At 38.2% G+C, this 27,903-nt stretch overlaps 13 protein-coding genes across 13 annotated transcripts; 7 read left to right on the top strand and 6 right to left on the bottom strand.

Annotated features, from left to right (window-relative positions):
- Positions 1–21: 21 nt before the first annotated feature.
- C5L36_0A10330 (uncharacterized protein) lies at positions 22–1,848 on the top strand (the record flags this gene model as incomplete). The annotated part of the gene is made up of 1 exon (XM_029464064.1): positions 22–1,848. One exon carries the CDS (start codon positions 22–24, stop codon positions 1,846–1,848), a length of 1,827 nt encoding a protein of 608 aa, XP_029319924.1.
- Positions 1,849–2,184: 336 nt separating this feature from the next.
- C5L36_0A10320 (uncharacterized protein) lies at positions 2,185–4,146 on the top strand (the record flags this gene model as incomplete). The annotated part of the gene is made up of 1 exon (XM_029464063.1): positions 2,185–4,146. One exon carries the CDS (start codon positions 2,185–2,187, stop codon positions 4,144–4,146), a length of 1,962 nt encoding a protein of 653 aa, XP_029319923.1.
- Positions 4,147–4,883: 737 nt separating this feature from the next.
- Positions 4,884–6,791, top strand: C5L36_0A10310 (uncharacterized protein; the record flags this gene model as incomplete). Its single annotated transcript, XM_029464062.1, has 1 exon — positions 4,884–6,791. The coding sequence occupies one exon, from the start codon at positions 4,884–4,886 to the stop codon at positions 6,789–6,791; it is 1,908 nt and encodes a 635-aa protein (XP_029319922.1).
- A 270-nt stretch (positions 6,792–7,061) lies between these two features.
- Positions 7,062–8,501, bottom strand: C5L36_0A10305 (uncharacterized protein; the record flags this gene model as incomplete). The annotated part of the gene is made up of 1 exon (XM_029464061.1): positions 7,062–8,501. One exon carries the CDS (start codon positions 8,499–8,501, stop codon positions 7,062–7,064), a length of 1,440 nt encoding a protein of 479 aa, XP_029319921.1.
- Positions 8,502–8,715: 214 nt separating this feature from the next.
- On the top strand, positions 8,716–9,390 carry C5L36_0A10300 (uncharacterized protein; the record flags this gene model as incomplete). Its single annotated transcript, XM_029464060.1, has 1 exon — positions 8,716–9,390. One exon carries the CDS (start codon positions 8,716–8,718, stop codon positions 9,388–9,390), a length of 675 nt encoding a protein of 224 aa, XP_029319920.1.
- Positions 9,391–9,420: 30 nt separating this feature from the next.
- C5L36_0A10290 (uncharacterized protein) lies at positions 9,421–11,322 on the bottom strand (the record flags this gene model as incomplete). Its single annotated transcript, XM_029464059.1, has 1 exon — positions 9,421–11,322. One exon carries the CDS (start codon positions 11,320–11,322, stop codon positions 9,421–9,423), a length of 1,902 nt encoding a protein of 633 aa, XP_029319919.1.
- A 147-nt stretch (positions 11,323–11,469) lies between these two features.
- Positions 11,470–12,126, bottom strand: C5L36_0A10280 (uncharacterized protein; the record flags this gene model as incomplete). The annotated part of the gene is made up of 1 exon (XM_029464058.1): positions 11,470–12,126. One exon carries the CDS (start codon positions 12,124–12,126, stop codon positions 11,470–11,472), a length of 657 nt encoding a protein of 218 aa, XP_029319918.1.
- Positions 12,127–12,444: 318 nt separating this feature from the next.
- C5L36_0A10270 (uncharacterized protein) lies at positions 12,445–13,872 on the bottom strand (the record flags this gene model as incomplete). The annotated part of the gene is made up of 1 exon (XM_029464057.1): positions 12,445–13,872. The coding sequence occupies one exon, from the start codon at positions 13,870–13,872 to the stop codon at positions 12,445–12,447; it is 1,428 nt and encodes a 475-aa protein (XP_029319917.1).
- Positions 13,873–14,680: 808 nt separating this feature from the next.
- Positions 14,681–16,510, top strand: C5L36_0A10260 (uncharacterized protein; the record flags this gene model as incomplete). The annotated part of the gene is made up of 1 exon (XM_029464056.1): positions 14,681–16,510. The coding sequence occupies one exon, from the start codon at positions 14,681–14,683 to the stop codon at positions 16,508–16,510; it is 1,830 nt and encodes a 609-aa protein (XP_029319916.1).
- Positions 16,511–16,757: 247 nt separating this feature from the next.
- Positions 16,758–20,534, bottom strand: C5L36_0A10250 (uncharacterized protein; the record flags this gene model as incomplete). Its single annotated transcript, XM_029464055.1, has 1 exon — positions 16,758–20,534. The coding sequence occupies one exon, from the start codon at positions 20,532–20,534 to the stop codon at positions 16,758–16,760; it is 3,777 nt and encodes a 1,258-aa protein (XP_029319915.1).
- Positions 20,535–21,552: 1,018 nt separating this feature from the next.
- C5L36_0A10240 (uncharacterized protein) lies at positions 21,553–23,595 on the top strand (the record flags this gene model as incomplete). Its single annotated transcript, XM_029464054.1, has 1 exon — positions 21,553–23,595. One exon carries the CDS (start codon positions 21,553–21,555, stop codon positions 23,593–23,595), a length of 2,043 nt encoding a protein of 680 aa, XP_029319914.1.
- Positions 23,596–24,276: 681 nt separating this feature from the next.
- Positions 24,277–25,791, top strand: C5L36_0A10230 (uncharacterized protein; the record flags this gene model as incomplete). Its single annotated transcript, XM_029464053.1, has 1 exon — positions 24,277–25,791. The coding sequence occupies one exon, from the start codon at positions 24,277–24,279 to the stop codon at positions 25,789–25,791; it is 1,515 nt and encodes a 504-aa protein (XP_029319913.1).
- A 169-nt stretch (positions 25,792–25,960) lies between these two features.
- On the bottom strand, positions 25,961–27,313 carry C5L36_0A10220 (uncharacterized protein; the record flags this gene model as incomplete). The annotated part of the gene is made up of 1 exon (XM_029464052.1): positions 25,961–27,313. One exon carries the CDS (start codon positions 27,311–27,313, stop codon positions 25,961–25,963), a length of 1,353 nt encoding a protein of 450 aa, XP_029319912.1.
- Positions 27,314–27,903: the final 590 nt, after the last annotated feature.

Genomic DNA, 27,903 nt, shown 5'->3' with positions numbered 1-27,903 from the left:
AGCAAGTACATAGATTTTAATATGTTGCAAACAGCGAACTCGGAGGTCCCCAACGCTTCTCAAATCACCATTGATGCGGCCAGTGGTTTACCAGCTGATAAAGTTTTACCAAATATTACCAATACCGAGATAACAATCTCTGAGTACATTTTTTATCGTATTCTACAATTAGGTGTTAGGTCTGTTTTTGGAGTTCCAGGCGATTTCAATTTAAGGTTTTTGGAACATATTTACGACGTACATGGTTTAAATTGGATTGGCTGTTGTAACGAACTGAACGCAGCTTATGCGGCAGATGCTTACGCCAAGGCATCTAAAAAAATGGGTGTCCTCTTAACTACATATGGTGTTGGTGAGTTATCTGCCTTAAATGGTGTTGCTGGTGCCTATACAGAATTTGCGCCGGTGTTACACCTCGTTGGTACTAGTGCTCTCAAATTCAAGAGGAACCCGAGAACGTTGAACTTACACCATTTAGCAGGTGATAAGAAAACTTTTAAGAAAAGTGACCATTACAAATACGAGAGAATCGCTTCAGAATTCTCTGTTGATTCTGCATCTATAGAAGATGATCCAATAGAAGGATGTGAAATGATTGATAGAGTCATTTATTCGACTTGGAGAGAATCAAGGCCAGGGTACATCTTTTTACCTTGTGATTTGTCTGAAATGAAGGTTGATGCCCAAAGATTGGCAAGCCCTATTGAATTGACTTACAGATTCAACTCTCCTGTTTCTAGGGTTGAAGGGGTGGCAGATCAGATTCTTCAACTGATATATCAAAACAAGAATGTGTCTATCATTGTCGATGGTTTTATTCGGAAATTTAGGATGGAGAGTGAATTTTACGACATCATGGAAAAGTTTGGTGATAAAGTCAACATTTTTTCAACAATGTACGGTAAAGGACTGATAGGGGAAGAGCATCCTAGATTTGTAGGAACTTATTTTGGTAAATATGAGAAGGCGGTGGGTAATTTACTAGAAGCTTCCGACTTGATTATACATTTTGGTAATTTTGATCATGAATTAAATATGGGTGGATTTACATTTAACATTCCGCAAGAAAAGTACATTGACTTATCCGCTCAATACGTTGATATTACAGGAAACCTTGACGAGTCTATCACAATGATGGAGGTACTGCCAGTTCTGGCGTCTAAGTTAGATTCCTCACGGGTCAATGTAGCAGACAAGTTTGAAAAGTTTGACAAGTACTATGAAACTCCAGACTACCAAAGGGAAGCATCGTTGCAAGAAACAGATATTATGCAATCCTTAAATGAAAATCTCACTGGTGATGATATCCTCATTGTTGAAACATGCTCTTTCCTTTTTGCAGTGCCTGATCTGAAGGTCAAACAGCATACAAATATAATTTTACAAGCATATTGGGCGTCTATTGGTTATGCATTACCAGCGACTCTTGGTGCATCTTTAGCCATCCGGGATTTCAATCTATCCGGAAAAGTATATACTATCGAAGGTGATGGTTCGGCACAAATGAGTTTACAAGAATTGTCATCTATGTTGAGGTACAACATAGACGCCACAATGATCCTTTTAAACAATTCGGGATATACCATTGAGAGGGTCATTGTTGGACCTCATAGTAGTTACAATGATATCAATACCAACTGGCAGTGGACTGACTTGCTGCGAGCCTTTGGTGATGTGGCTAATGAGAAATCTGTGTCATATACGATTAAGGAACGTGAGCAATTGCTAAATATCTTAAGTGATCCGTCATTTAAACACAACGGTAAGTTCAGGCTACTTGAATGTGTTTTACCAATGTTTGATGTTCCAAAAAAACTTGGCCAGTTTACCGGTAAAATTCCAGCATAATGGTATTGCTTGAGCAAAAAAAAAAGAGAGGGAAATACATTTGCCACATTATAATTATGTAATCCATGGAGTTTATAGAGATAATCATATTAGTTACATGTAATTTTTGGCACTTGCTATTGTAGTATGCAGTCGCTCACGTGCAAACATGCATCTGATAATTTTTAAGCATGCGAATTTTCTAGATTTTTCGGTTAGTGCTTAGGGGATACTTTTTGGGTTATAGATACATGCCTTCATAAAAAACAGACAAGATGTGCTCTTTACCAACATAGAGAGATAGATAGAAATTTCTAAAAACAATTCCCTCACTGACAGAAACAAGTAGAATTGAACATGAAATGGATATCCATATTTTCATTAGTGTCGGCTGTTACTGGGATAAGTTCCTTGAAATCGATCGAGGAGGAGATATCGAGAATAGATTCAAAATTTAGAAACGTAGGACCGACTCTTGAAATTCTAAATGAATACGATTCAGTGATCAGCCTATTGAAAAATGACGAGTGGAGTGATGCCGAAGTTCTAAGCAAATATGCTAGTTTACTTTACAAACATGGGATCATCAATATGGCATTGAATCGGGGAAAGTTGGCCTTGGAGGATTTCGAGAATTGTTATCTAATCAAAGGTGATAATCAATTAGTGGTTCACAACGGATGCTTAGCTAAATTAGGAGAACTTTCAATTGAATATGGAACGGCAGATAAGATGGTTAAAATAATTGGTGACCTTGAACACCAGCAAACCAGCAAACTATATGTTAGCGAAGTTTTCAAATCTGTTAAAGATAAGTCAATTGAATATTCCAAAGATTTCCATCAGATTGAATCTCTGATGGAGAATAAGCAGTGGGATCAATGCAATCGTAAATGTAAGAGGTTGATGGAGCTCGGTGGAGCTCATGATAGCAATCTAATGAGACTACACATTGAATGCATTCAAAATTCAAATATTCAAACGGATGATAAGATCAAAGGAATCAGCGACATATACACGACCTTGGTGAGTACAGAGACACTAAATACAGACTTGAACGATTATGTGAAATTAGGCTATATCTCATTTTTCGGATTAAGTAATATGCGCTTAGAGACAGATAAGATCATTAGACAGTGCTTGAAAAATGATAATGAGTTTCAAGGTTGCAAAGATTTAAATAGAATCAGCATGAAGCTGGAAAAGCTAATGAAAAGTATCAGGGAGGTCGGGATCTACTACTCCTATGTCTATAGTGATACTGAAGAAAGTATCGACTCTAACCAATTTAAAGAGATCGAGTTGAGTAAAGAGCGGTGGCAAGAAATATTTAGTCTGTTATTTGAAAAGAAAGAGAAGATCAGGGCTAAAAACGAATTGGATAGAATTGCCTTTGCAAATAATGGGGTCAGCCTTGACGGCCCTAGGTTTGAAAACAATTTCCAGGTGATTCTAGATTTGTATGTGAATGTTATGAAGAGAGAATTCCAGTTTACGGAACGACAGTTAAAGGAATCCAAATTTATCAAAGATATGTTCAAACTGAGCAAACAGGCATATTTTGAGAACGAGAAGTTCAAGGAGTATACGAGGAACAAACAAATCCTACGACATAAATATTATGTGAAGTCATCTGATGATCTTGTTGATATGACACAACAGATACGTAGACTAATTAAGAGTAAGAACTACTCAAAGGCCGAGGAGCTTGTGAAGAGGCTCCCTAAGTCGATGAAGCTTACGAGAGATATCAGGGATTGCATAGAAAAAATATCGGCTTACAGGGAACACCAAAGACGGAAACAACAACAATACCAACAACAACAGTACAGGAGTGGACGCGGAGATAGTGGAAATTCGCAAAGTGGTAGACAATCGCCACCGTTGAATAATGTTACACCAAAGAACGACTACTACAAGGTTCTAGGCGTGAGCAGAGATGCCGACACCACGGAGATAAAGAAAGCCTACAGAGAGAAAGTGAAAACACACCACCCTGATAAGATTGCCAACAAGAATGACAAGAGTATCGAAGAAGCCGAGGAGGAGTTTGCGAGAATAAACGACGCCTATCAGGTGCTTTCAGACCCTGAACAGCGGGCCAAGTACGACCAACTTGGGGAGGACCCCAATGATCCGGTCCAAAATCGTAGACCGCACAAACAGCACAATAGACGGGCGAAAAGTGGCCAACGTGCAAACCGTGGACAAGGCAAATCAGGGGGGGATCCATTTACGGGGGGTTTCAAGTTCAACAATTTCAACAATTTCAACAATTTTAACAATTTCAATAAGTTTCGTTTTGGCGGCTTCCGTTGACTCGATGCAATCCGAAAGTGGCATGAACGACCGGAAAAAAAAAAGGAACACCAACCGCAATATACTAGATCCCTTCCCCTTTCTGTCCTTTATTTCCGTAAGCGTTGGCGTGGCGTGGCGGCCGGAAAAACACTGGCTCGTTCCGTAAGTCCGGTTATTCCGTTTGCTCTATGGAGTCTTGCACTATGGAAAAAGAGCGAAAAGGGGAGAGAAAAAGAAAAGAAATACGCTGGAAAAACACAAAGTGGGGCGATGCCCGCACCAGTGTCATGAATAGAGCTAGTCTGGGGGGGCGGTTGAGGAGAGAAAATTTTGGGACAGTCTATAGACATATATAAATACACATGCATATACATCAAAACACTCCTTTTTGGTTTTCTCATAAGTTCAGTGAATTTTTTTATAGCCCTTCTAAAGAGTTTATACTTGATATCGATAAAGACACCTTGTTTGCACACTTGCGCTTTTTCGTAAATATACAACTATAATTTATCTTCCCCACTCTGGATTCAAATCTAATTTGGTATACCCCACAGTTCAGATAAGAGTCACACTTGAAAAAAAAAGAGGTTGAAAAAGAAAAAAAACAAGAATCTTTCAGAAAACAAATAAACCATACAAAAATAGACACCAACCACACCATATATAGACATTATCAAAACAACTTGAAACGTTGCTTAACAATACTTTATCACTTATAGACCACTAACATCAGCAAGGCATAAACTGGTTTCACGATGTTAAGATCAATCACTTCAACAGGATTTAAACAAACGCAGAGGGTGTCCTCGAAGGCAATCCACCCACAAAATCACCCATCTTCAACAGCTGCTCCTCCAACCACCCCAACTACTTCCTCCAACCCAATAACTCCGCAATCGTCGCTTTTCTACTCGTCAACTCCAGCGGCCCCACTTTCGGGAAAGGCATACAATCATTATTCAGCACACCCACAACAGCGCAGTTACTACCATCAGTCGTATACCCCCACCAACAATTCAGCAGGAAATGCCTTATTCAATGAAGTCTCTTCCCAATTGGCGGCCTTTGATGAATGTTTGGCTCAAAATTCAACTTATGATTTAGCAACTGGCCAAATTTCCGGTGGTGTCAATAGATTCTGGTTTGCGGTGAAGCGGATTATTCCAATCTACCGGAGTCTGGTTTTTTCCGGTCAATTGAACGAAAAGAGAATGGCAGAGTTTGTCTCTTTGCTGAGAAATGGTTTAAGAATTCACCGTTTGGAATTATCCAAACTAAAGAAAAACTTAGACAAGGATTCAAACAATCCAATCAAAAATATCCACTATTTACTAACTTGTGCAATCAGGGAAGTTTCTTATAACTTATTAGATGGTTTGGTCTCTTTGAACTCGCATGGTTTGACCCATTTGTTTAAGGCTTATAAAGACTTGGGCTTCACCAACGAAGCTGTCCATATTTGGGAAAATGGTAGAAAAAATCCCCACTTATACCATATTTTTACGTCGGAACCTGTATTGGGTTCAATTTTCCCATTCTTGGTCGAATCTGGCGATTTTGATTTTGGTGAAATTTGGGAAATGTATTCTAAAATCAGAGATAATAAACAACACGGAGAGAAGTTACACAATGAATTACAGGTTGGTATGATTAGGGTCTGCCTTTTCAAAAACAGAACAGATGATGCCTTGGAAATCTTCAAGAAATTGACTTCTGATGTCTATAACTCGTTCAATAACAAAGGTATCGAACCTCCAATTAATGTTAAATCTTATATGACAATGGCCCACTTGTCCTTCATTGGTTTCTGTAAAGACATTGATACTGCCGATTTTTTCTTTAATGACGCAGTTATGGAATCAATGCCTTACCTTACTCCATTACAATTGAACTTTATCAAGAAATATTTGGCAAATACTTGGGAAATGACTGGAAATTATGAAAAAGTCAAAAGAATTTGGTTAGTGACTTGGAATCATTATGAAGCTAAAAAATCTTCAAATTCATCAGTTTCTTCCTCATTAAATGATGCCTTTTTGTCAATTTTCTTCAAAAACAACCCTTCTTTCAGCATTGAATCTTTCAATGAATTAAAAAATATCATCCATGAGTATTCCCTGATCAGGGCAATTGACGAGCCTTTCATTAATGTTCTGTTATCAAAGTCAACATCCTGGCACAACTCCGAAGTTTTCGAATATATCTTGAATGTTGCAAACTCAAATAATTTCTCAAAGACAAATGTCTTTTACAGATGCTGCTTGAAAGCTTGTGGTTCCGTAGATGTTGATTACCAGAGTATCCTAACTCTCTTTAGGCAATTACTATCCAATAATGCCTCAAATGGAATGAAATATATTGCACATGCAGATTGGGTTGCCTTAAGGGATGCTACAATTAATTCCCCTTATCTAATGAGTTTCCAAAGTGTTAATGATAGAATAGACTTATACTTTAAATTATGGAAAATTTGCTCTTCTTCGTTCATTAGCTTAGAAAATTTTAAGAGTTACATTCTTAAAGATATCAAGTTAAATTTTAATTACTCTAAAATCTTTGAGCAAATGGCGAATATCAAGTCAGATATTGAAATTCCTGAAATTTCTTTATTTGAGAGCAACAAATCAATTCAAAACTATATTGGTACCAGTTACGAATATTAATTTTACTCAAACGAACAACTAATTTTTCTTTTAATGCAAAACAATTTTACTTCAGTTCTTCGACACTTACCTATTTTTTGATTAATATCGTTTTTTTACATTGCCCTTTATTTCTTATGGTTACTTTTCTTCATGGATTTACTTTAAATGTTCGTTTTCAGGTCACATTCCCTATATTCTTAAATAACTAATAAATACTATTAAAAGACCAATTATTTAATTTCATTTTGTTATAAATGTTTATTTTTTACAAGTCATAATATATATCCCTTACCCATATAATTCATGTATTGTAATTGTGCAAATTTCATTTGTTTTTGATAGTCCTTCAAATATTGTATTTGCCGAACCGTCAAAGAAGGATAGCCCCCATTCTTTCCAATCTTGGCTCATTTCATAGACGCCCGATTCCAGATCGATAATTTCGAATGCTCTGTCGGCTTCTTTTGACTCTTCGTAATCTTCTTGGATACTGTACTCTTTCTTATCTAAAAAAATCGGTAGGTGTGTAACTTGCAATGTGGAGTAAACTTCTGATGCTGTCGGCCAGTGGAACGTTTCACCCGAACTATCGTTATGATAAAACAGAACCAACTTTTCGTACCTAAGAAAATCTACTGACTCAATACAATTTTGATGTATCACTATCCTACTAACTAAGTTTGTGCCGTCTGATGTTGCATTAAGGTCGTACAAAACATCGAATCCTAAGTCAAAATAGTTATGTATTTTTATCTTTTCCAATGCATCGTTTTCAAGGAAATTATTGCTTGAATCTTTATAGGAGACTCTTTTGTATCCTTTAATCAGATGGATAGGAGTATAGCCTCTTGACGATGTTAACAGAAGATTTCCGTCTTTATCCAGATATTTCCTATTTTGTATTGATTTTAAACGGACTTTCTTCTTGATAATATAATCATCTGGATATCCAAAAACTTTCACCATGTCTTGTATCTTAGTATCTCCACATTTCACGGTATATTTTTTCAATGATGGATGCTTGGAGAAATAAAACGTTAGATATCCTTCTTTGTTATAGATCTCATAGTGAACATACTTTATCTGTATTTTATTATTGAAATTAGAGTCATCGGCGGGAGGACAAAAGTTTTGCATCGCAGTAACATAGTCAACACCTTGCTCCATATTCAACTGTTTCTGTAAACTATTGGTAAAACTATTCCAAAGAAAGGTATTTATATTTTTTTCGGTGTTTTGATAAATGAAAATAGAGGAACAAGAATACTCCTTTTCTATCGTGCTTAATATTTCATTGGAACAGTTTTGTAAGGAAATGCCGTGGAACTTGAAGCTGGCACCACAGTATGACAAAAAATAATCACACGTTGAAGGAATGTGAGAACCTTGGAAAGTTGGACCAAAGTAACGATGGTAAATAGATTTAAAAGTAAATTTATCTATTATATCGTTTTTGAATCCATATTGCACACCATCAACAATTGAGCCGCCACCATCATTTAGTTTGATTTCTATCATTACCAAAGTTTGCAGAAACTTGTCGAATATCAAATTGATTCCGCATTTGCTTAGGTATACGACTATCATATTCATCCCGTCTTTAAATTTGAATTCAATCCCGTCATCTTTTTCTTCCAGCCTCAGGACTTTCATTGTCACATACAATGTACACCCTAGACGAAGTTTGTCAACACCACTGTTTGGGTATATGTTCAAAAGTCTTGTCATTATGGATTTTCCAAATTAAAGAATACCAGATAAACTGACTTTAGATAAAGAAAATACATGCTTATCTCATGTTTGTTTTACCGCCTTTCAAAAACTGAGCCGACTCATACGCACCTCACCTCTTTTGTAATCGATTAGGGAATTATCACCACCACGAGTAGACTCACACTAGAAAAACCCTTTCCTCTCCAGAAACAATAGCGTAAAGCGAATAATGTCCAATTCAGATGGTAAAAGTCACTGTATGTTGACAACGAAACCAGAGAGGGTGGTTGATTATAAGATCGTGCTTTTAGGAGAAACATCTGTGGGAAAGTCGAGTATTCTAGAACGATTACAAAATGATACATTTAATGACAGCAAATCCTCCACAATAGGCGCTGCATTTATATCCAAGAAAGTGATTAAAAACGAAACCGACCTCATTAATCTACAGATATGGGATACTGCTGGTCAAGAAAGATTTCATAATCTAACACCCTTGTATTATAGAAATTCAAATGCGGCTATTATAGTTTTCGATTTGACAAATTTGGAGAGTTTCAAAAAAGCTGAATACTGGATAGGGGAGTTAAATGAATATATAGAAGCTGATGGAGGAGATATGAAAATTATACTTGTGGGCAATAAACTTGATCTTTTGGAAAATGGGGAATGCAGATACGAGGAGGAGATAAGAAGTTTCTTAGAAAATCATAAGGAAATTGCCCAATTTTTTAGAGCAAGTGCTAAGAACAATATAATGATTAGAGAAATATTTGAATACATCACCGATGGTATAGATGCTTCGATGTTCAATAAATTTCTTGAGGATTCTCACAACAAGGGTGATTTGATAGATTTAAATTTTAACGTAGGAACATCAGCAGCATCCTCCTGCCAATGTTAATAGTAGCAACGTTCTTCACCCATCCTGAATTTACTTATGAATCCACAGTGTAATTATATAATATAGCATCAGAGTAATGGAACTGAAAACCCCAATCTGATAGGTATAATTGGAAAATCTTGAATCACCAAAATAGAGTCCAAGGAGTAAAAATTGCAAGTTTGTGAAAATCAAGAGGTCCAATGATTTGAAAATAAATATGTTTACCACTCCCATAATAATCATGTTTATATGATGATAGTTGTAATTGATCCCGTTGACCCCCTTTGCCACTATATCCTGATCTGTGGCTATATCTTCGGGTTGTTTCAAATTTTCATTTTCGATCTGTTGTAACTTATGGTAGATTTTATCTAGAACCCCCAAAATTTCATTGGTTAAAGGTCTATCATTTGGATTTTTAACAACTAGTGCTTCAATTAGTTCTATCCAATCATATAGGAATCCGTCCTCATTACCTCTTAGATCATATAAATTATCAAATAAGCCTTCATTTAAAATTTCCTCGCTAATACCCTCTTTTGAATCATGGATGAAAGGTAGTTTTCCAAAACACAGATAATATAGTAACATACCTAATGAATATATATCGCTCGAATAACTGAAGCCTCCAAATTGTGGTAATTTCTCCTTTTGTTTCCTCTTTAGGATTACTTCTGGCGCAACATATTCGATAGTGCCGGTGTTACCGGTAGATTGATCATTCTGCCATGATTCTTCAAGTGAGTTCACCATTATGGATTCACCGAAATCGGAAACTAAAAGGGTTGGAATTTTATCTAAATCTTCTAATTTTGTAATAGGTATATAGTTTTCTGGGAATGTATTTCTGAATAAACAATTGGAAGGTTTCAAGTCACGGTGTAAGATGTTCATATCATGCAAATAGTTCAAACCCTGTGTAATATCTTTGAACACTTTAAAAATTTCCAAATTATTCAATAATCTTGGTTTAATTTTGGAATGTATACTTTTCTTCTTTCTTCTTAAGATTTTTTGCTCAAATAGACTTAGTTTTGGGTTTGTGAGCTTATGAACCCAATCCTCTAATGTTCCACCTGCACAGTATTCAAAAAGTAGAAAGACAACAGGGACTTTAGGTCCGAACGTCGAAACTTGATCTACTTCAACCCACACATGATTATATTTGACCACGTTGTTACTGTATGTGGCGTTGTTGAAATTATCCGACAAATTACAACTTAAATCATATAAGAACTTCACTTCACCTAAAATCTTTCTTAGGTTATTGACATCATCACCAATAGCTATTTTCTTCAAAGCAAATACACCTAGATTTAGTCCCAACAATTCATGCTCAACTTTGTATACAGCGCCAAAAGAACCCTTACCTAATTCAGATAAAACTTTGAAGAATTTATTGAAATAGCCTTGGTTAATTAGAACTTCTGGTATTTTATGGAATTGATAATGTTGATCACCATCAGTCAACTCTCTTTGGTTTAATTGGTTCTTAGAAACTGAATTAGTCAACAACCGGAAATAGTCACTCCTCATAAAAGTTTTTGGAGTTGCTCGTGCAAACTTCTCATTATCAGCCATGCTGCTGAATGAAAAGGGCTGTTTATAGAAGTCATCAGTGTCACGATTACGACGTTGGTGATGGTGGTGGTGCTGATGATCATCGACATTTAGTTGGTCTATTTCATTGAACATTCCACAATGGGAACATATGTACCCGTTATTGAGGTTTGAGTGTGTGTCTTCTACACCATCACTGGAGTTGTTTGGTTGATTGTTAGAAGGCTGGAAGTAGTCGTCCAGTTTGACCACCTCAAACTCATTAGTGGCTGAATCATAAAGGACAATTTCATTAGATTCGTTATTTTTATAAACGACAGTCAGTTGTTTTTCATCTCCTTCACGGATGAGATCCATAGAAGTTGTAGAATCGTATCTTACCAAAGACATAGCTGGGTGCTAAGGTTGGTAGTGTAGGGTAACAAATGGCAAAAAAATATTGTGCTGGAGAAATCTATATTTCATCAACTCCGTATCATCCCATTTTTTTTTTTGTAACATACATGTAACATAATCGCGTTATTAAATTCGAGATGGTTAGACTTCAAATAGGTATTGGTCAAGGTCACTATCGTCTGAATGAACATAGGGAAGATTGTAGTCTTTTGGAACAGATGATGGCGGATTGATTACTAGATCTCCCAAATCAAGATTGAGCAACTGTTGTGTACTCAGATGCAAATCGGTGTAATTTTGCGTGGATTCTTTAGTATTTTCCAAATTGTGGATTGAAAACTGATGTTTATCTTCAACATCACTATGAAATGTAATGTTGTCACTAAGTTCTTCTTCTATTTTTTTGGTTAAATCGCCCATTGCTTGTGTCTGTAAGTTCTGCAAGTCCAAGATAACCTTCTCGAGCTGTTTTATGCGGGCATCTTTTCTAGAATTCTCTATTTCCAATTTCCTTACTTTATCGTTTAACTGCTTGATTATTTGGACTTTCTCCATGTTGGCCTTCCCCAATTCCACTATTTTTCTGTTCTTCATGTCGACTGATTTCTCAAGTTCCTCAATGCGATTATCAACCCGAACTCTCTCTTTCGAACTGGAAGAGGAAGACGCTGAAAAAGAGGAGGGACAATGAGAAGGAGGATGAAAATTCACCGATTTCTTCGGGGCATTACCTGCATCTTTGTTATGCAAGAGAGCATGTAGCTTCTTCCTATACTCGGCTAGGCTTGTGTCAGGCATATAATGTGAGTATGCTGTATGTCTCTTTAGCACAGACCCTTGAAAAGAGGGGACCACGGTGTGGGAATAAACACGTAAATTTCTGCTTTTGGATAGTAGAAAAAGAGACGCGTTTAGGAGCGGTTATATTGTCATTGCATGCTTAACAAGAACGAATAAATTCATGAGAGATGAATTATGGAAAGATAAGTTAGATTAGAGATATATAAGATCATATACTACATAAATATTAAAGAGAATTAAAAAAACGTCAGTAAGAAGGGTAAAGGAAGGAAGGAAGGAGGAGGACCAAAAGGAATTGGACAAAAAAAATAACAATCAAACAATGTTATCGTGTTTTTCGGTTGATGTGCTATCATCGGCCATTGGGACTGCGTTAGCATCTTCAGAATGGGCATTTTGAGGGAGAGCCTTACTTCTGACTGGTTCTGGGATGTACATATTTGATTCTTGGTAAGTGAATTCACCAATTTGTGTAGCATCGGTACCTAAATCTTCTTCCTCTTCAGATAATCTAATCTTCAAGAAAGGAATTTGGTTCATGATTAACAAGATGATCGTTGTAACAACAAAGGACCAAGCATCAATTGATACACAAGCAGCCAATTGTAATCCCAATTGTCTATAATGGTGATTCAACCAACCACCTTCAATGACAACACCGTAATCTGATGCTGCAATATAATCTGCTGAGAATAACCCAGTCAAAAAGGAACCAACAAATCCACCAATACCATGAAGGGCGAAAACATCCATACCATCATCGATCTTCATAATGACTTTCAAATCAACAGCGTAGTTACAACAGACTGCTGTGATTGCGCCAATTGGGGGTGCAAAATAAACAGGAACAAATCCTGCAGCTGGGGTAATACCAACCAAGCCTGCAACAGCACCCGAACATAAACCAATAGTTGTCCATTTATGTCCGCATCTGAACCAATCAAGAAACATCCAAGTTAGCCCACCACAAGCTGCTGCCAAATTAGTATTGACATTAGCATAGAAGCCTCTTAGAGATGCATCTCCTGCAGAACCACCATTGAAACCAAACCAACCAAACCATAGGAAAACTGTACCTAAAACAACCGATGTAACCGAATGAGGTTTATATTTAGGGATCCCCTTACTTGTTAATGGGTCTCTTCTTTTACCACATACAAAGGCATAAGCTAAAGCGCCAAATCCACTAGCTTGATGGACAGGTCCACCACCTGCAAAATCATAAGCACCCAATTGAGCCAACCAACCGTCACCATTCCAAGTCCACATAGCAGCTGGACAATAGACAATGGTTATCCAAATAAATAGGAAAACCATCATTGGACCCAATCTTGCCCTCTCGCATGCACCACCCAACATGATACAGCCGGTAATCATGGCAAACATACCTTGGAAAAAACAGAAAACTATATCAGGCAACCCCGCCAATGCGTCATCTTTACCCAAGACCCCCATTAAACAAAAGTGTTGCATGGAGCCGAGAAACTGTGAATGTGCCTTACCAAACGTGAGAGTGTACCCCCAAAAATACCACTGAAACGAAATTAGACAAATGGCCATCATGGAAGCCCACAACAAGCTCAAGGCATGTTTCTTTCTCGACATACCAGAATACAAGAGACCCACGCCGGGGATCATAATCCAAACAAGTGCACCAGAGACCATGACCCACACCATGCCGGCCCCATCGTATTGCGCAGAGAGGTTTGTTGTCCACACATCGTTAGAAGTAGTATCAGACATTGTACTTGTGGACAAAGGGAATATCTGATAGATCAAAAAAAAAAAAAGATAAAAGAAACAAACAGACTATAAATGAACTAGAATATGTCAAATCCAACTGTAACTCCTTCCCAAACTGAGAGAGCCCAAACAAGTGAATAAGAGGGTCCCTGTCTAATATTTATATCCATCTCTACCAAAATCTGATGAACCAATCTGCCCTCTTCTTATCGGACGAGTCACTGGCCGTTGAAGTTTTCCACTCCATTAAAGTCTTCTCTCTCCTCAATGAGGGTTTGATTATCTGCTAATCTCTCCAATTTCAGTTGCTTCCCTTCCCAATGCGGCGAGATAAGCCGGCTGGCCAATAGGAGCGCGTTCTCCAACGATAAGCACTTTGCCAATAAACCGCCACTAAATTGCCCGCAACTCACTGAGCCCTTACCGACACGGTTCTGGGTTCTGGCAGTCGGCGCGGCATATTTCCTAATGCGGAAGGGCGAAGGGGGAGAGTTGCGAAACCAGAAATTTTACGAAAATGAAGAATGAAAAAAATTTGCGTCGGGTCGATGGAGGAGCAGGGGAAGTACCTCTGAGAATGAAAACATATTTACAGTTTATGTATATTTTTCTTTTATGTGTAGAGTATGTGCAATAAATAGAGGTATAGATATATACACACACACACACATATATATATATATATACATTCGTATATATTGCACGTTTCATATATTTATTGTTTTTGACAAACGTGTTTAGAGACTGTTTGCGCAACCGGTACATCTCAACCATCAACGATACCCGCTAGAAATAGTCCTGAATAATCATGTCTGTCTCTACAGATGCTCCGCATACCCACCTCTTGAGCCGTTCTGGGGAAACCGAATCTGGTGTCCCGCACGAAGATCATCAACACGTCAAGGAGGTTGAAATTCATCCGTCTTTGCAATATCAGGAGAAGGACGGAACCGAGGCAAACGACGCCAACGAGGCAAACGACGCCAATGATGCCAATGATGCCAATGAAAATACCACTCAAAGGCTAGAAGATGATAATAGTGGTGAGTCTTTTTTGAGAAATAGAGAATCTGATGTGGCTAATACTAATACTCAGAGTGGTTTACACCAAGACAAATTTGACGAGAAGAAACTCCTGATTGATGCCACAATGGAACACAACACAACCAAGGAAGAATATGAAGCTAAAAAGTTGTTCATTGATAACCTATCCACATTGTCGTCTTTGGTGAATGATACTATACTTGAAATTGCCGATCTGGGGAATAGTATTATTAGGTCAAATAACAATATTAAATCTTATTCAAACTATATGAAGAACACAAAATCATTCCTACCCTTTTGTTCATTCATAGAGTTATCACCAGAACAACGCTCCCCAACTTCACATTCAAACTCTTCATCATCTTCAAATCAATCACCTTGCCAAATTCCTACACTGGACGATTTCGAAACAAAACTTTTCAGCGCTAATATCCCCTTTATTCCGGGTACTAGAATTCCCGACATCGATTTAAATGCTCAGGCGAAAACAGTAAAGGACATTTGGGATGAATGGACTGTTGGTTATAAACATTTCCCGGCATTGTCTTCATTAGAAGGGAAATTTGGGACTCGTTGGCGTCGTGGTAGAATTGCAAAATCTGCTCAGAGACGTAAGAAAGTAATTGAGTTTATTGAAAACGAGTACAAATTACACAGTCACCATTTGAAAGATATCGAGCAAGTTGTCAATGATTTGGATACCTATAGACTATCCCAAGGTAAGGGGCTATTTTGGCTTTATGGTGCGTTGCCCGAAACACTGTATGATGATTCAGGTGACTTGATTTACAAGTTAACCGATGAAATGAGATTGAAGTATGAGAAGCAGATGGAAAAACGACAACAGTTGAATCGTCCTGGCCCAAAGAAACAAAAAGTACAAAATGGTGTTTTTAAAATACACAAGAAACCCAAGAATCCAAATAATAGAAGTGCTAGAAAGCAAAGTAGATCTAAGAAAAGTTTAAAACTAAAGGAGGGACTAACATCCAAACTTCCAATTAAGGACTCGCCAAATGAAGATTCAAAAATGGATATTGATCAAGCTATTGCCAAAGGTGGTACCGAAAGTGACGTTGAGAAAGATATAGCACCACCACCATTACAAGAAAAGCAGCAAGAAAAGCAGCATCAGCATCAGCAACAACAACAACAAGAACAAGAACAACAGCAGCTGCCACAGTATCAACAACAGCAAAAACAGCTTCAACAGAAACAAACTCAACAGCAGCAACAGCAGCAACAGCGACAGCAGACTGTACAAGTCGATCAGAAAAATGCTGATTTAGTTCATAATGATCTTGTTGACCAACGTGTAATTCGAAACAATGAAGAAGAAGAAGACGACGATGAGGACGACGATGAGGACGATGACGATGTAAACATTCCTTCAGCAGCTCAAGTGGCAGCCATGGCTGCTCTATCTGTTGATGGTGATGATGAGGAACACTCACTTGTGAATTCTGCGGCACTAGCAGTTGCTGCACAACATGTTGCCGCCCAACAACGCAAAAGGGAGCAAGAGTATCGCTCGACAAACCGTATTGACCATGACGATGAAGATAATACAGATCCTGCATTATCTAAATTATGATTAGGGAATGCCCTTTTGCTTTGTTAACTACTTATTGTATTGTGTTTTAACGTATTTTGTACATTATATTTTCAGTATTATTACTACCTTTTTATATTAATGAACATGTAAAATAACTTTTTCAAAATAAAGCTGAAGAAATTACTGAAAAGTTCGATTAAAGTGATATAAATTTTTACAGAGTCTATGGAGTTTGCCTAGCTTAGGTCTAACCTGTTGATGCATTCAATGGGTTACTCTTTTTTATTCAGAATCCAAAAGGATTATCAGCGGTTGCATTTGCCAAATTAGCCTGTTGTTTACCAGTACTGCTATTTCCGCCATTACCAAATCCAAATCCTGTAGCTTGCGGTTGCAACTGAGCAGCACCGCCAAATGAAGTATTTGACATCATGCCTCCAGTGGTTGCAGGATTCATAAACGATGTAGGTGGAAGCATACCACCAGTTGTTGCTGGATTTTGTATTTGCAGGCCACCGGTCATGGTAGGATTCATAAAAGATGTCTGTGGTATCATGCTATTACCACCAGTAATTGCTGGATTCATAAACGATGTCTGTGGCATCATATTATTACCAGTCACGGCAGGATTTTGCATTTGTAGACCACCGGTCATGGTAGGATTCATAAAAGATGTCTGTGGCATCATGTTATTACCACCAGTAATGGCTGGATTCATAAAAGATGTCTGTGGCATCATGTTATTACCACCAGTAATTGCTGGATTCATAAATGATGTTTGAGGCATCAATCCGCCAGTCAAAGCGTTATTCATAGTATTACCTCCAGTAACTGCATTATTCAGTTGCATGCCAAAAGATGTTTGCGGCACAAACCCCCCGCCAGTCTTCATTGTTGGTTGCATTACACCAAAACCACCAGTTTTCTGTAATTTTACACCGGTTGGTTGTAATTTAACAATACCCGTACCAGCACCACCGGTAGCCATGGAAGGAATTGCCCCAAATGTAGTTTGCGGCATGTTCATATTCTGTGCACCAGTATTTAATGGTAAAATAAAACCTCCTGTTTTCTGCTGCTGTTGTGCTTGGGGTTGTTGTGCTAGTGATTGGACACCAAATGTAGTCATAGGCGCACCACCTGTCATTGTAGGGTTTATCAATCCTCCGGAGATACCACCAGTACGCATACCAGTCATCATACCAGTCATCATACCAGTCATCATTGGAACCATTGTTATTGGGACAAACCCAGTTGGCATAGCAATAATTGGTTGTTGTGTCGATGACGTCTTTTGTTGAGTCATTGGCATTAGATTAGCGCCTGTAGTGTCAGACTTAGTTGCAGCTCCAGTTGTGGTTGCAGTTAACGGTTCCAGATTTCTTGGAGGTGCTTGGCTGACCGGCTTGACTGGAGTAACGCCTGTTTTTGTAGGCTCCATGGGTTTAATATTCAATAAATCAACAATCGAACCGGTGATTTGAGGAGTTACTTGTTTAGAGTCAGACTTAGTTGGAGGTGGAGGTGATGCTAGAATACTACTGGACTGCTGTTGATTGGAAATAGATGCAGCAGGCCTTGAAGTCCATTCATCTTCAGTTGCTGAGGTTTGGGGTTGAGGCGGTAATGGATCACTTGGCGATTTAGATCTACCCAATTTCATGTCTATGTATCTCTTTATCTTCAATATGTCTCCTTCCCTGACACCCAGAGTACGCATCAATGCGGGTGTTACTTCGCCTAAGACAGATTCATCAACTTGTTCCTGGGCAAAATTCCTAGCATATCTATCACAAACAGCAACATCAACACCAGATTCCACACATACGTTGAACCAATAATCAATTAGATCGGCACGTAATGGAATGGCCTTTGCCTTTTGACGTGCGACCGCGGAAGAGGAATCACGTGAAGGTAATGACGGTTCAGTTGATTGAGGCTGCAGTTGAGCTTGTGGAGGCTGAGAACTAATTCTATTTTGACTTGAACTGGAAGAAGTTGGAGCGACTTCCCTGTCGAATTTTTGCTTGTATTTCTCTAATGAAGTACCGGTGATTCTTTCAACATACTCTAAATCTTCGTTTGAAATTTTATTAGCATCGACGGCAATTTTGACGCCGTTTGTTTTATGAACATGGATTTTACCGTTTTGAACACCCAAAAATTCAGCTTCAACTTTGAATGCGCCAGATCTATCAATCCAAGTACGAACCCGATGAGGGTTTGGTTGTTCAAATTGTTTTTCGGAGTTTTTAGAAGATGATTTTGAGTCACGGCTTCTTTGACGTTCTCTTTCACGTAATTTCTCATCGTAACGACGGATTTTTTCACGTTTTGCACGTTGTTCTCTTTCACGTTCTAATAAACTCTTTTCCTTAGACTCGACAAGGCGACGTTGTCTGGCAAGCTCTTCTTTTTCCATTTGAATTCTTGCCCTTTCACGTAGTTCTCTCTCTTCACGGTCCTTATCTTTAGAAGATTTTTTCTTTGGAGATTTACTAGAACCTAATAGGTTTTTAATAAATCCACCACCACTACTACTACTACCATTATTATTGGAAGAGCCATCGGAGATACCGTTTTTAGTTTTCTTTGAAAGCAATTTGATATAGTTTGAAGGTACAACACCACGTTTACCCCTGGAATTTTCAACCATCCACCATTCTTTTGACTTTTTACTGTTAATAATTAAAACCTTATCGCCTTCCCGACAAGTCAATTCATCATCATCGGCACCATCAAAATCGTACAAAATCACACCCATGATCGGAGAAGAATCAGAAGTGGAGGATGCTAAACCAGCCTCGTAACCTTCTCTTTGGGCTTTCTTTACATCAGCCAAAGCAGATTGAGTATGTAACCCTTTCATATCGCCCAAAATCGACATGATTGCTTGAGCAGAATCTTTATTACCTACATGTAGTTCAAAAGATTCAGAAGGCGATTTGAAATCAAGAAAAACGTGTTTCTTTTCGGCATTGTAATTGACCAAATTAGCAATTGACCATGATTCATTGTACTTGTTATCGATATCAATGTAGATCTTGCCATTACCAATTTCCAACACTCCTGATCTTTTCTTTTTGCCGTCGATTTCGTGCATTTTCCAAGCAAAATCGCCATGGATTGGCTCTATAACTTCATCATCTTTTTTACTTGAATGGAAAAAGTTGGATATGGATTTCCTCCGTGACATATGAGAGGTTTGCGTGCCTGATCTAGAACGCGATGAAGACACAGCTGCCTTGCCATAATCATCATCATCATCATCATCACCATCAGGATAATCATTATCATCATCATAGCCATTGCTACTTTCATTGTTGTTTTTATTATTAAAGTAAGATTTTCCATTTGAACGGGTCGAACGAGAAGTTGAAGTTGTATTGTCATTACCGGATGGTCTTGCCGGCATACGAGGAGGTTCTTCGCCATCTTGTCCGTGGTCGAGGTCTTCACGTCCATATCCTTCGTTGGTGTTTCTATAGTTGTCCAGCTTCGAAGGACTTTGAGAAGTCCTGTCACTTCTTTGAGGAGGTTTAGGAAATGATTGGGTGGACGCCGATTGAAACGAGGGGGTAGGAAATGCAGTTAGAGAGGCAGTAGGTTGAGACGCTTGCGGTTGAATAGGTAGAACGGGTTGTTGTTGTTGTTGTTGTTGTTGTGGCTGTTGCGACTTGACAATGTCAATGTAGTTTCCCGGAACAAACCCAAACTGCTGGCCGTTGATATCCACCAGCGTCCAATTAGGATCCGATGAGTCGTACACGTTGAATTGGGTGTTTTCACTAAAGGAGAGTTCTTCCTCGGTTTGCTTTGTGTAATCATACAGAGCAATTGCCTTTTCCTTGGGGACAGCTGGCTCGATGTACGATCTAGGGACCAATCCCTGCGGCTCCTCAACGTTGGCGTCCAAGACTCTCTTCTTCACCAGCCACCAGTCGTCGAAATCCGACTTCTCCAATAGATAAAGAATGTCGCTTTCCTTGATGGACAATTCTTCGTCGTTTTGGGCTGTATAGTCGTAGACGGCAGTGTAGATGCCTATAAACGGTGCCGACATTGTTAAAAAGAAAAGGTGGGTGGGAGTATATGTCCAAATGTGCAGATGGGATTGGGGGTTTAAGATTTGATGTTTTTACTGTATTCATGTCAATTTGAGCATATTTGGTAATTCACTGAATTGGTTGAAACTGGATTCCTGCAATGCGCAACCCGTCCTCTCCGTCCCCTTTCTCGTCTCTCTCCTCGCCCTCTTCTTCCTCCTCACTGTGTTCTCCCCCAAAGGCGGGCTCAGCGATCCCCTTTATGCCGCCAGTTTCCGTATTGGGCATTTTCGCATTTCCGCACTTTCGGAAAAAAAAATAATAAAATAAAAAAAATAATAAAAAAATAATAAAAATAATAAAACATTAAAAAAAATAATAAAAAAATAATAAAAATAATAAAACATTAAAAAAATAATAAAATAATATAAAATAAAAAATATCATCGAAAAGGCGAGAAAAAGAAAACTGTTCGAAATCGGGAAGAGTCCCTGGACCGAGTCTGGACCGGAGGCTTGGCAAATCTTCCGGCAGGGATACAACAAAAGAAATTTGGCTTGCTTCCTTGAGACAATGGTAATGGCCACGGTGTTAATGAGAGTTTGTGTGCATGTATTGTCTAATTGTGTGTCTTGCTTGATCTGATGGCATCTATCGGGTCTGTGCAATATCTCCTGTCGTATATCTCTCTCCGTTTATGTGTTGCGAGCCTAATGTTTCTCTTGCTCCTTGGGGTTATTTATATATTCCCCTTGATACCTTTAATCATACACTTCCATAGAGACATATACGTGTCGATACAGTAGTGTATACTTTACTTCTGGATTCTCTTTCACATTTGTTCTCATACTTTTATTTTCATATATTTATATATATTTATACTCATACATACATATATATATATTTTCTCGTACCCCCACTCTCTTGTCACCACTGTCTCTCTTCCATAAATCAGCTCCATCCCACTCTTCATCCTATACGCAAGAAGAATACCATCCCCTTCCCAACTTCTTCACCACCCCTTTCCTAAACCCAATGGATGCAAACGACACTATTGTGGACTCAAACATAAACCTCCTTATAAATTCAATTCACCCTGCAGAGAATCACCATCGGCTCTCAAACCCAGCCTTGTCAGTCCCGTCTATCAACTCAACACCTACACCAAGCTTAAACTCAAACTCAAACTCAAACTATATGCATGCCCCTGCCATCTTAGCCACTCCAAAGTCAGGTCCCCAAACCTCTAATAATGTTCCACTTCTCTCTCCCTTCTCCTCATTAAGTGATGCAAATCAAAACTTATACCAAAATTCATACCAAAACTTAAATCATAACTTAAATCAAAACTTAAATCAAAACTTCAACCAGAACTCACACTCTCATAGACCATCGATGGACTTTTCCAAATCACCCCTTTCATTGCCTCAGTTCTCATCCTCATTTCCTAATGCTCCCCTTAACGCAGAGTCTCCATTCACACCATTGTCCCCTTATAACTATGACACAATCAACAACTATACCCTGTCAAACAACTTTGCTAACAATCTCCATCTGAATAACTATAAACCAAACTTACATTTGCATAATAGATCGGCATCACTACCAGTTAATAATGTCTTCACATTATCCACCTTGAATACTTTCCCATCAATCTCAGCCTCTCCAGTGAAATCCAACGATTTCTCCTCCTTTAATATCCACGATTTCTCCTTACCTTCCATAAGGGATAATGCAAATGACTCCGTCGATACCCAATCAATAGAACATCAACTGAGTACCTTATCCATAGAGAATTCGGCTGCTTACCCAAACACTAGAAGAAATACCCTTTTCTCAAACGCCTCGATCTCCTCTGTTACAACATCAAACTCAAACCACACCACCAATTCAGCCACCAATTCGACCACCAACTCAGCCACCAATTCCAAAATTAACTCTAAAACCAATGCCAATGCCAACTCTAATCCCAAAAGATTGCCAGATGTTCCTCAACCCCAGCCAAAGAGTTTGTCGTGTTTACCTACAACAATCGACCTACCTAAATTATCCTCTGAGGAAATTATCAATCTATCAAAAGATCAAAATGGTTGTAGAAAATTACAGAAATTGATTGATGATGATGTCTCCAAGAATATGCCCATCATCTTTAACGCAACATATAAAAACTCAACCTCTTTGATGATGGACCCATTTGGAAACTATTTAATTCAAAAATTAATGGTCCATGCATCCCCATCTCAATTATCTTTGATCATTATTGACATTTCTTCCTCAATTGATTCTATTGCAACAAATTTACATGGCACTAGAGCTTTGCAAAAATTAATCGGTTGTTTAACATCAGAAAATCATCATGATTTGATCTCAAGGGCAATCGAACCTGTTGTGGTTCCTTTAGTTCATGATATGAATGGTAATCACGTTATTCAAAAATTAATCTCTCATTACTTTGATGAAGATTTGGATTTCTTGGTTGAGTTGGTTATAACTCATCTACTGGAAATTTCAACCCATAAACATGGGTGTTGTGTTTTACAGAAGCTACTAAATAAATGTTCAAATATCCAAATAGAAAAAATTAGTAATGAGATATTGTCAAACAGTATTTACCTGATGAAGGATCAGTTTGGTAATTATGTTATTCAATATTTGATTTCCTTAAATATAGACTCTATTAATATCCAGTTGTTAAATTTAGTTGCTAATGATATCATACCTTTAAGTTGTGGCAAGTTTTCGTCAAATGTGGTTGAAAAATGTCTTAAACTCAATCCTTCAAATCTACAAAACAGTTCGGCCATCCATCCTCTATTGGCATCTTTGATTAATGCACATACTTTAGTTTCTCTAATCAAGAACCAATATGGTAATTATGTCGTTCAGACAGCGTTGGAAATCTCAGATTGGCAAATCAAATGTGTTATGGCTGAAATGATCCGCCCAATCTTACCTAACATCCGATACACTAATTACGGTAAGAGAATTTACACCAAAGTCGTCTCTATATTGAATGAACTCGATAAAAGGAGGAACGATACTGGCTTACTTCTACCACCTATTAACTTTAATAGTTGATACCGACACTACCGCAATTGTAACATTTCAAAATTATACCATTAGCTGTTTCTACGGCAGTATTGCTTATTTTACTTGTCTTTTTGTCTTTCCCGTCTTTCTTTGCCCATGTTTTAAAAAAATCAACATTTACAATTACATTTACAGTTACATTTACAGTTACAGTTGCAGTTACAGTTACAGTTACAGTTACAGTTACAGTTACAGTTACAGTTACAGTTACAGTTACAGTTACAGTTACAGTTACAGTTACAGTTACAGTTACAGTTACAGTTACAGTTACAGTTACATTTACATTTATGTTTGAGTTTTGTTCATCGGGGTGTAATTTCTTACTTTCTTTGCCCATATTTTTATAAAATATTTATAACACATACATACAAAAACAAATACATCTATTTACAACACGCACACAAAAGTTGACTTTTCTTGCTTATTCAAAGGAACCGGCATTCCGTTTCTCTTATCTGGTGCCTCCTCAAAAGTGCGGCGGGGGGCCGGTTTTTTTTGTTTTTTGTATCTTTATGTGTTATCAATCCTCATATAAAGGGCGACATCTCTCATCGAAATTACTCATTGGCTACTATCCACACTTTTTCACGTTGTTATTGCATAGGGGATTTGCTCAGGACTTATACATAGAACAAAAATAGCACTACCATTAAGACACACTCGTTACAGATGCAATTAAACATTTTTACATCGTTGCTCATTGTTGCCAACTTAGCAAATGGGCTTGTAATTCCACAAGCTGCATTAGAGTTGGAGCATGAAGTTGAACATCAGTTATCTGCACTACTTGGAGAGGGAAAGGAACCAGCTAAACCGTTAGTCAATTCCACAGAATTGCAAGATTTTATTACCCGTGACGCTCTGTATGAACGTGCGCAGACATTGTATGATATTGCCGGATACTCAAACAAATCGATGGGACACCCAACTAGAGTTATTGGAAGCAAAGGCCATTGGGGTACTATTGCATATATCAAACACGAGCTTAAAAAATTGGATGGCTACTACGATGTTTCAATACAACCTTTCAAGGCCTTTATGTCTGAAATTTATTCATTCAATGGTACAATTAACGGCAAAACTCCAGAATCTTTGGTTGCAATGGACATGACTCCTCCAACACCTCACAAGAAACCAGTTAAGGGCGATGTTAAATTGGTTTCTAACAGCGGCTGCCAACTAGATGACTATGTTGAGATGTACGGTAAAATTGCCCTTATTAAAAGAGGTGAATGTTCTTTCGGTACAAAGGCACAATTGGCTGCACAGAATGGTGCTAAGGTGGCAATTATTTATAACAACGAAGATGGTGACATTAAAGGTACGTTAGGGGTACCACCTAAAGGTGTTCATGTAGCACCTGCTGTTGGCTTGAACAAAGCTGATGGTGAGTATTATGTTGATTTATTGAATAAGGGAGAATTAGTGGAAGCTGAAATTGCGATTGATTCGTTTGTCGGCCCAATCACAACTGTTAATGTTATTGCTGAAACAGTCGAAGGTGACAGCGATAACATAGTCATGTTGGGTGCACATTCTGATTCGGTCGGTGCCGGTCCTGGTATTAATGATGACGGTTCAGGTACCATTTCCTTATTAGAAGTTGCCAAGCAATTGTCCAACTTCACAGTTAAAAATAAGGTTAGATTTGCATGGTGGGCTGCTGAAGAGGAAGGACTTCTAGGTTCCAATTATTATGCTGAAAACTTAACACCAGAGGAAAACCATAAGATTAGATTATTTATGGATTACGATATGATGGCATCGCCAAATTATGAGTATGAAATCTACGATGCAAATAATGTAGATAATCCAAAGGGTTCAGAAGAATTGAAGAACTTATATATTGATTATTATAAATCAAGAGGTTTGAACTACACACTAATTCCATTTGATGGACGTTCTGATTATGTCGGATTCATTGAAAACGGTATTCCGGGTGGTGGAATTGCAGCAGGCGCAGAGAAAAACAACGCAGAAAACGGTGAAGTTTTGGATAGATGCTACCACCAACTATGTGACGACTTAAGTAATATTGCATGGGATGCGTTTTTAATTAACACCCAATTAATTGCACATTCTGTTGCAACTTATGCTTCTGATTTGTCTGATTTCCCATTGAGAGAGTATGATGCTGTCAATGCGATGTCTTTCCCTTACAGAGGTGACAATTTAATTATTTAGGCACACGATTTAACGGGCCAGACTGACATGAAGTATTATATAGTGAAGTAAACAATAAAGTTTTTTTCGTGTCTTTTTTTATTGGGGATATAGTAATATACACAATTAGTTTCTATAGAGAAGTGAAGGTTATCATATTAGGGGCACATAAGCGTAAGGAGCGACGGAATTATAGATTATCGAAATATTCCTCCATTGTAATTGTTTGCTTCTTGGATTCATCATTAGCTAGGAACTTTTTGAAGTTCATTGCATCACTGTGCTTCAACCTACCTGAACCAGAGATAGATTTAAAATTAGCAGGCAGCGTGTGGATGGAGTCTCTGTTATCATTTTGTTTAGGAACGGGTAAAGAGGATGATGAACGATTGAAGTGTTTATTTATCGTTGGTGGTGGAGACATAAATATAGGCAACTGAAAATTGTGCTTCTGAGTGATAGTGGTAGACTCAACTTCTTCGTCGCAAGGTATCTTTAGATCATCCGCTGTGTTGAGTACCGATAACACAGACGAGCCTTTGGATATCGGAGGACTTGACTTATGGAAGTCGTTGAGAATTGTGGATGCAGAAGGTCTCTTAGAAGGGTCTTTGTTCAAACATTGCAAGATTAGCTTTGAAAGCATCGTTTGATGGTCAAGACTGGGTGTATCTGGGAAAGTAGTTGCTATTTTATGAAGGAGTGTGAACTCATTATCAGCGTAAAATGGATACTTTGAGTAGTAGAGGTAGTGCAAAGTTACGCCTAAAGACCAGATATCCAACATAAATGGGTTAAAATCGTTCTTCTTGCTATTGAAGAGCTTCAATTTCTTCGTTATTATTGAAAACTTGGAAGGTTCGCTATTAGAGGAAGAGTTGGATGCCAAAGTAGACGTAGGAGAGAACGCAGCTTCAGAGGTAGAATTTGTCAATAGTTCGGGCGGCATGAATAGAGGTGTTCCAATCAGTTTTTTGTGCAAGTTCATCTTGTCGGTTTTCTTATTCCCCAGCTTATAGCTAGTATCGAAATCTGTTAATTTTACCGTCCCATTGGAACAAAGCAGGAAATTTGCCGGCTTAATATCTCGATGAATTATCGATTGCGAATGTAGGAAACAAATGGAAGACACCATATCAACGACACGCTGTGTCATTATACCATTGGCTGATTGTTTGGATGAAAAGAAAAAGGGTTGGGTTTTGAAGTTCGATGGTGTCAGTTCGCCGTATAGGGAGAGTTCCTGAATAATGTAGACACAATTGGATGAATTGTAAATGGAATAATACTGAATGATGTTTTGGAATCTAAAAGGAGAAATCTCACGTATTATGTTGATTTCGTTGTCATAATTTTTAACTGGGTCTGTGGAAGACGATACAGATGGGAGTATATTGTTGATTTTGTTGATTGTGCTAGTGTCTGCTTTTCGAATGATTTTAATGGCCACAGTGGACCCCTTACGGGAAGCTTTAACAACTGTAGAGAACTTCCCGTACCCCAGCACGGACTGGGGGGAATACTCCGCTAGCGATGGGGCCATTGTGCGAGGGGTTGTGGCTACTCTATTGTCGATCTCACTTGGACTATGTGTCGATGATGTAAGGGTCAAAGATAATAAAGGCTAAAAAATCACCAAAAAAATAAGAAAATAAGAAAAAACATGCAGCCATTTTTAGCCGAAAAGGGAAATTTTAGTTGCAGACATTCTTATGGGGGAGCGAGGGAAAAAAAAAAGTATAAAAGGGAGGCACCATCCTCTATGAAAAATAATGTATGTTTGCCCATCTTAACGCTCTTTAAATTCCTCTTGTTCTTCCTATTCTTCTTCCTCTTTCCCTTTGTACGGCCAGGAGATCGGCGGCTACGCACATGGTTCTTGCCTTTTACCAGAACCATCCGGCCGTCGTCTCTGTTCAAAGGTTGTCTACAATTTTTGGGACACAAAGAGACAATTTGACATGCTTAATTGCAGTGCTGGTTGTCGAAATGGAAGATTCTTGTTAGAGGTTTTCCAGAAGTTTTAATATTCGATGAATATATACATTATTGCGGAAGAAATGGAAAGGTTTTTTTTCTTGCTGTTTGCTATATATATTGCATTCCCCTGAGTTTCCATGTCTCCTAATATAT

The sequence above is a fragment of the Pichia kudriavzevii genome, chromosome 1 (assembly GCF_003054445.1).
Source record: "Pichia kudriavzevii chromosome 1, complete sequence".
NCBI classification, from domain to species: Eukaryota; Fungi; Ascomycota; class Pichiomycetes; order Pichiales; family Pichiaceae; genus Pichia; species Pichia kudriavzevii.
This window is presented reverse-complemented; position numbering and strand designations above follow the sequence as displayed.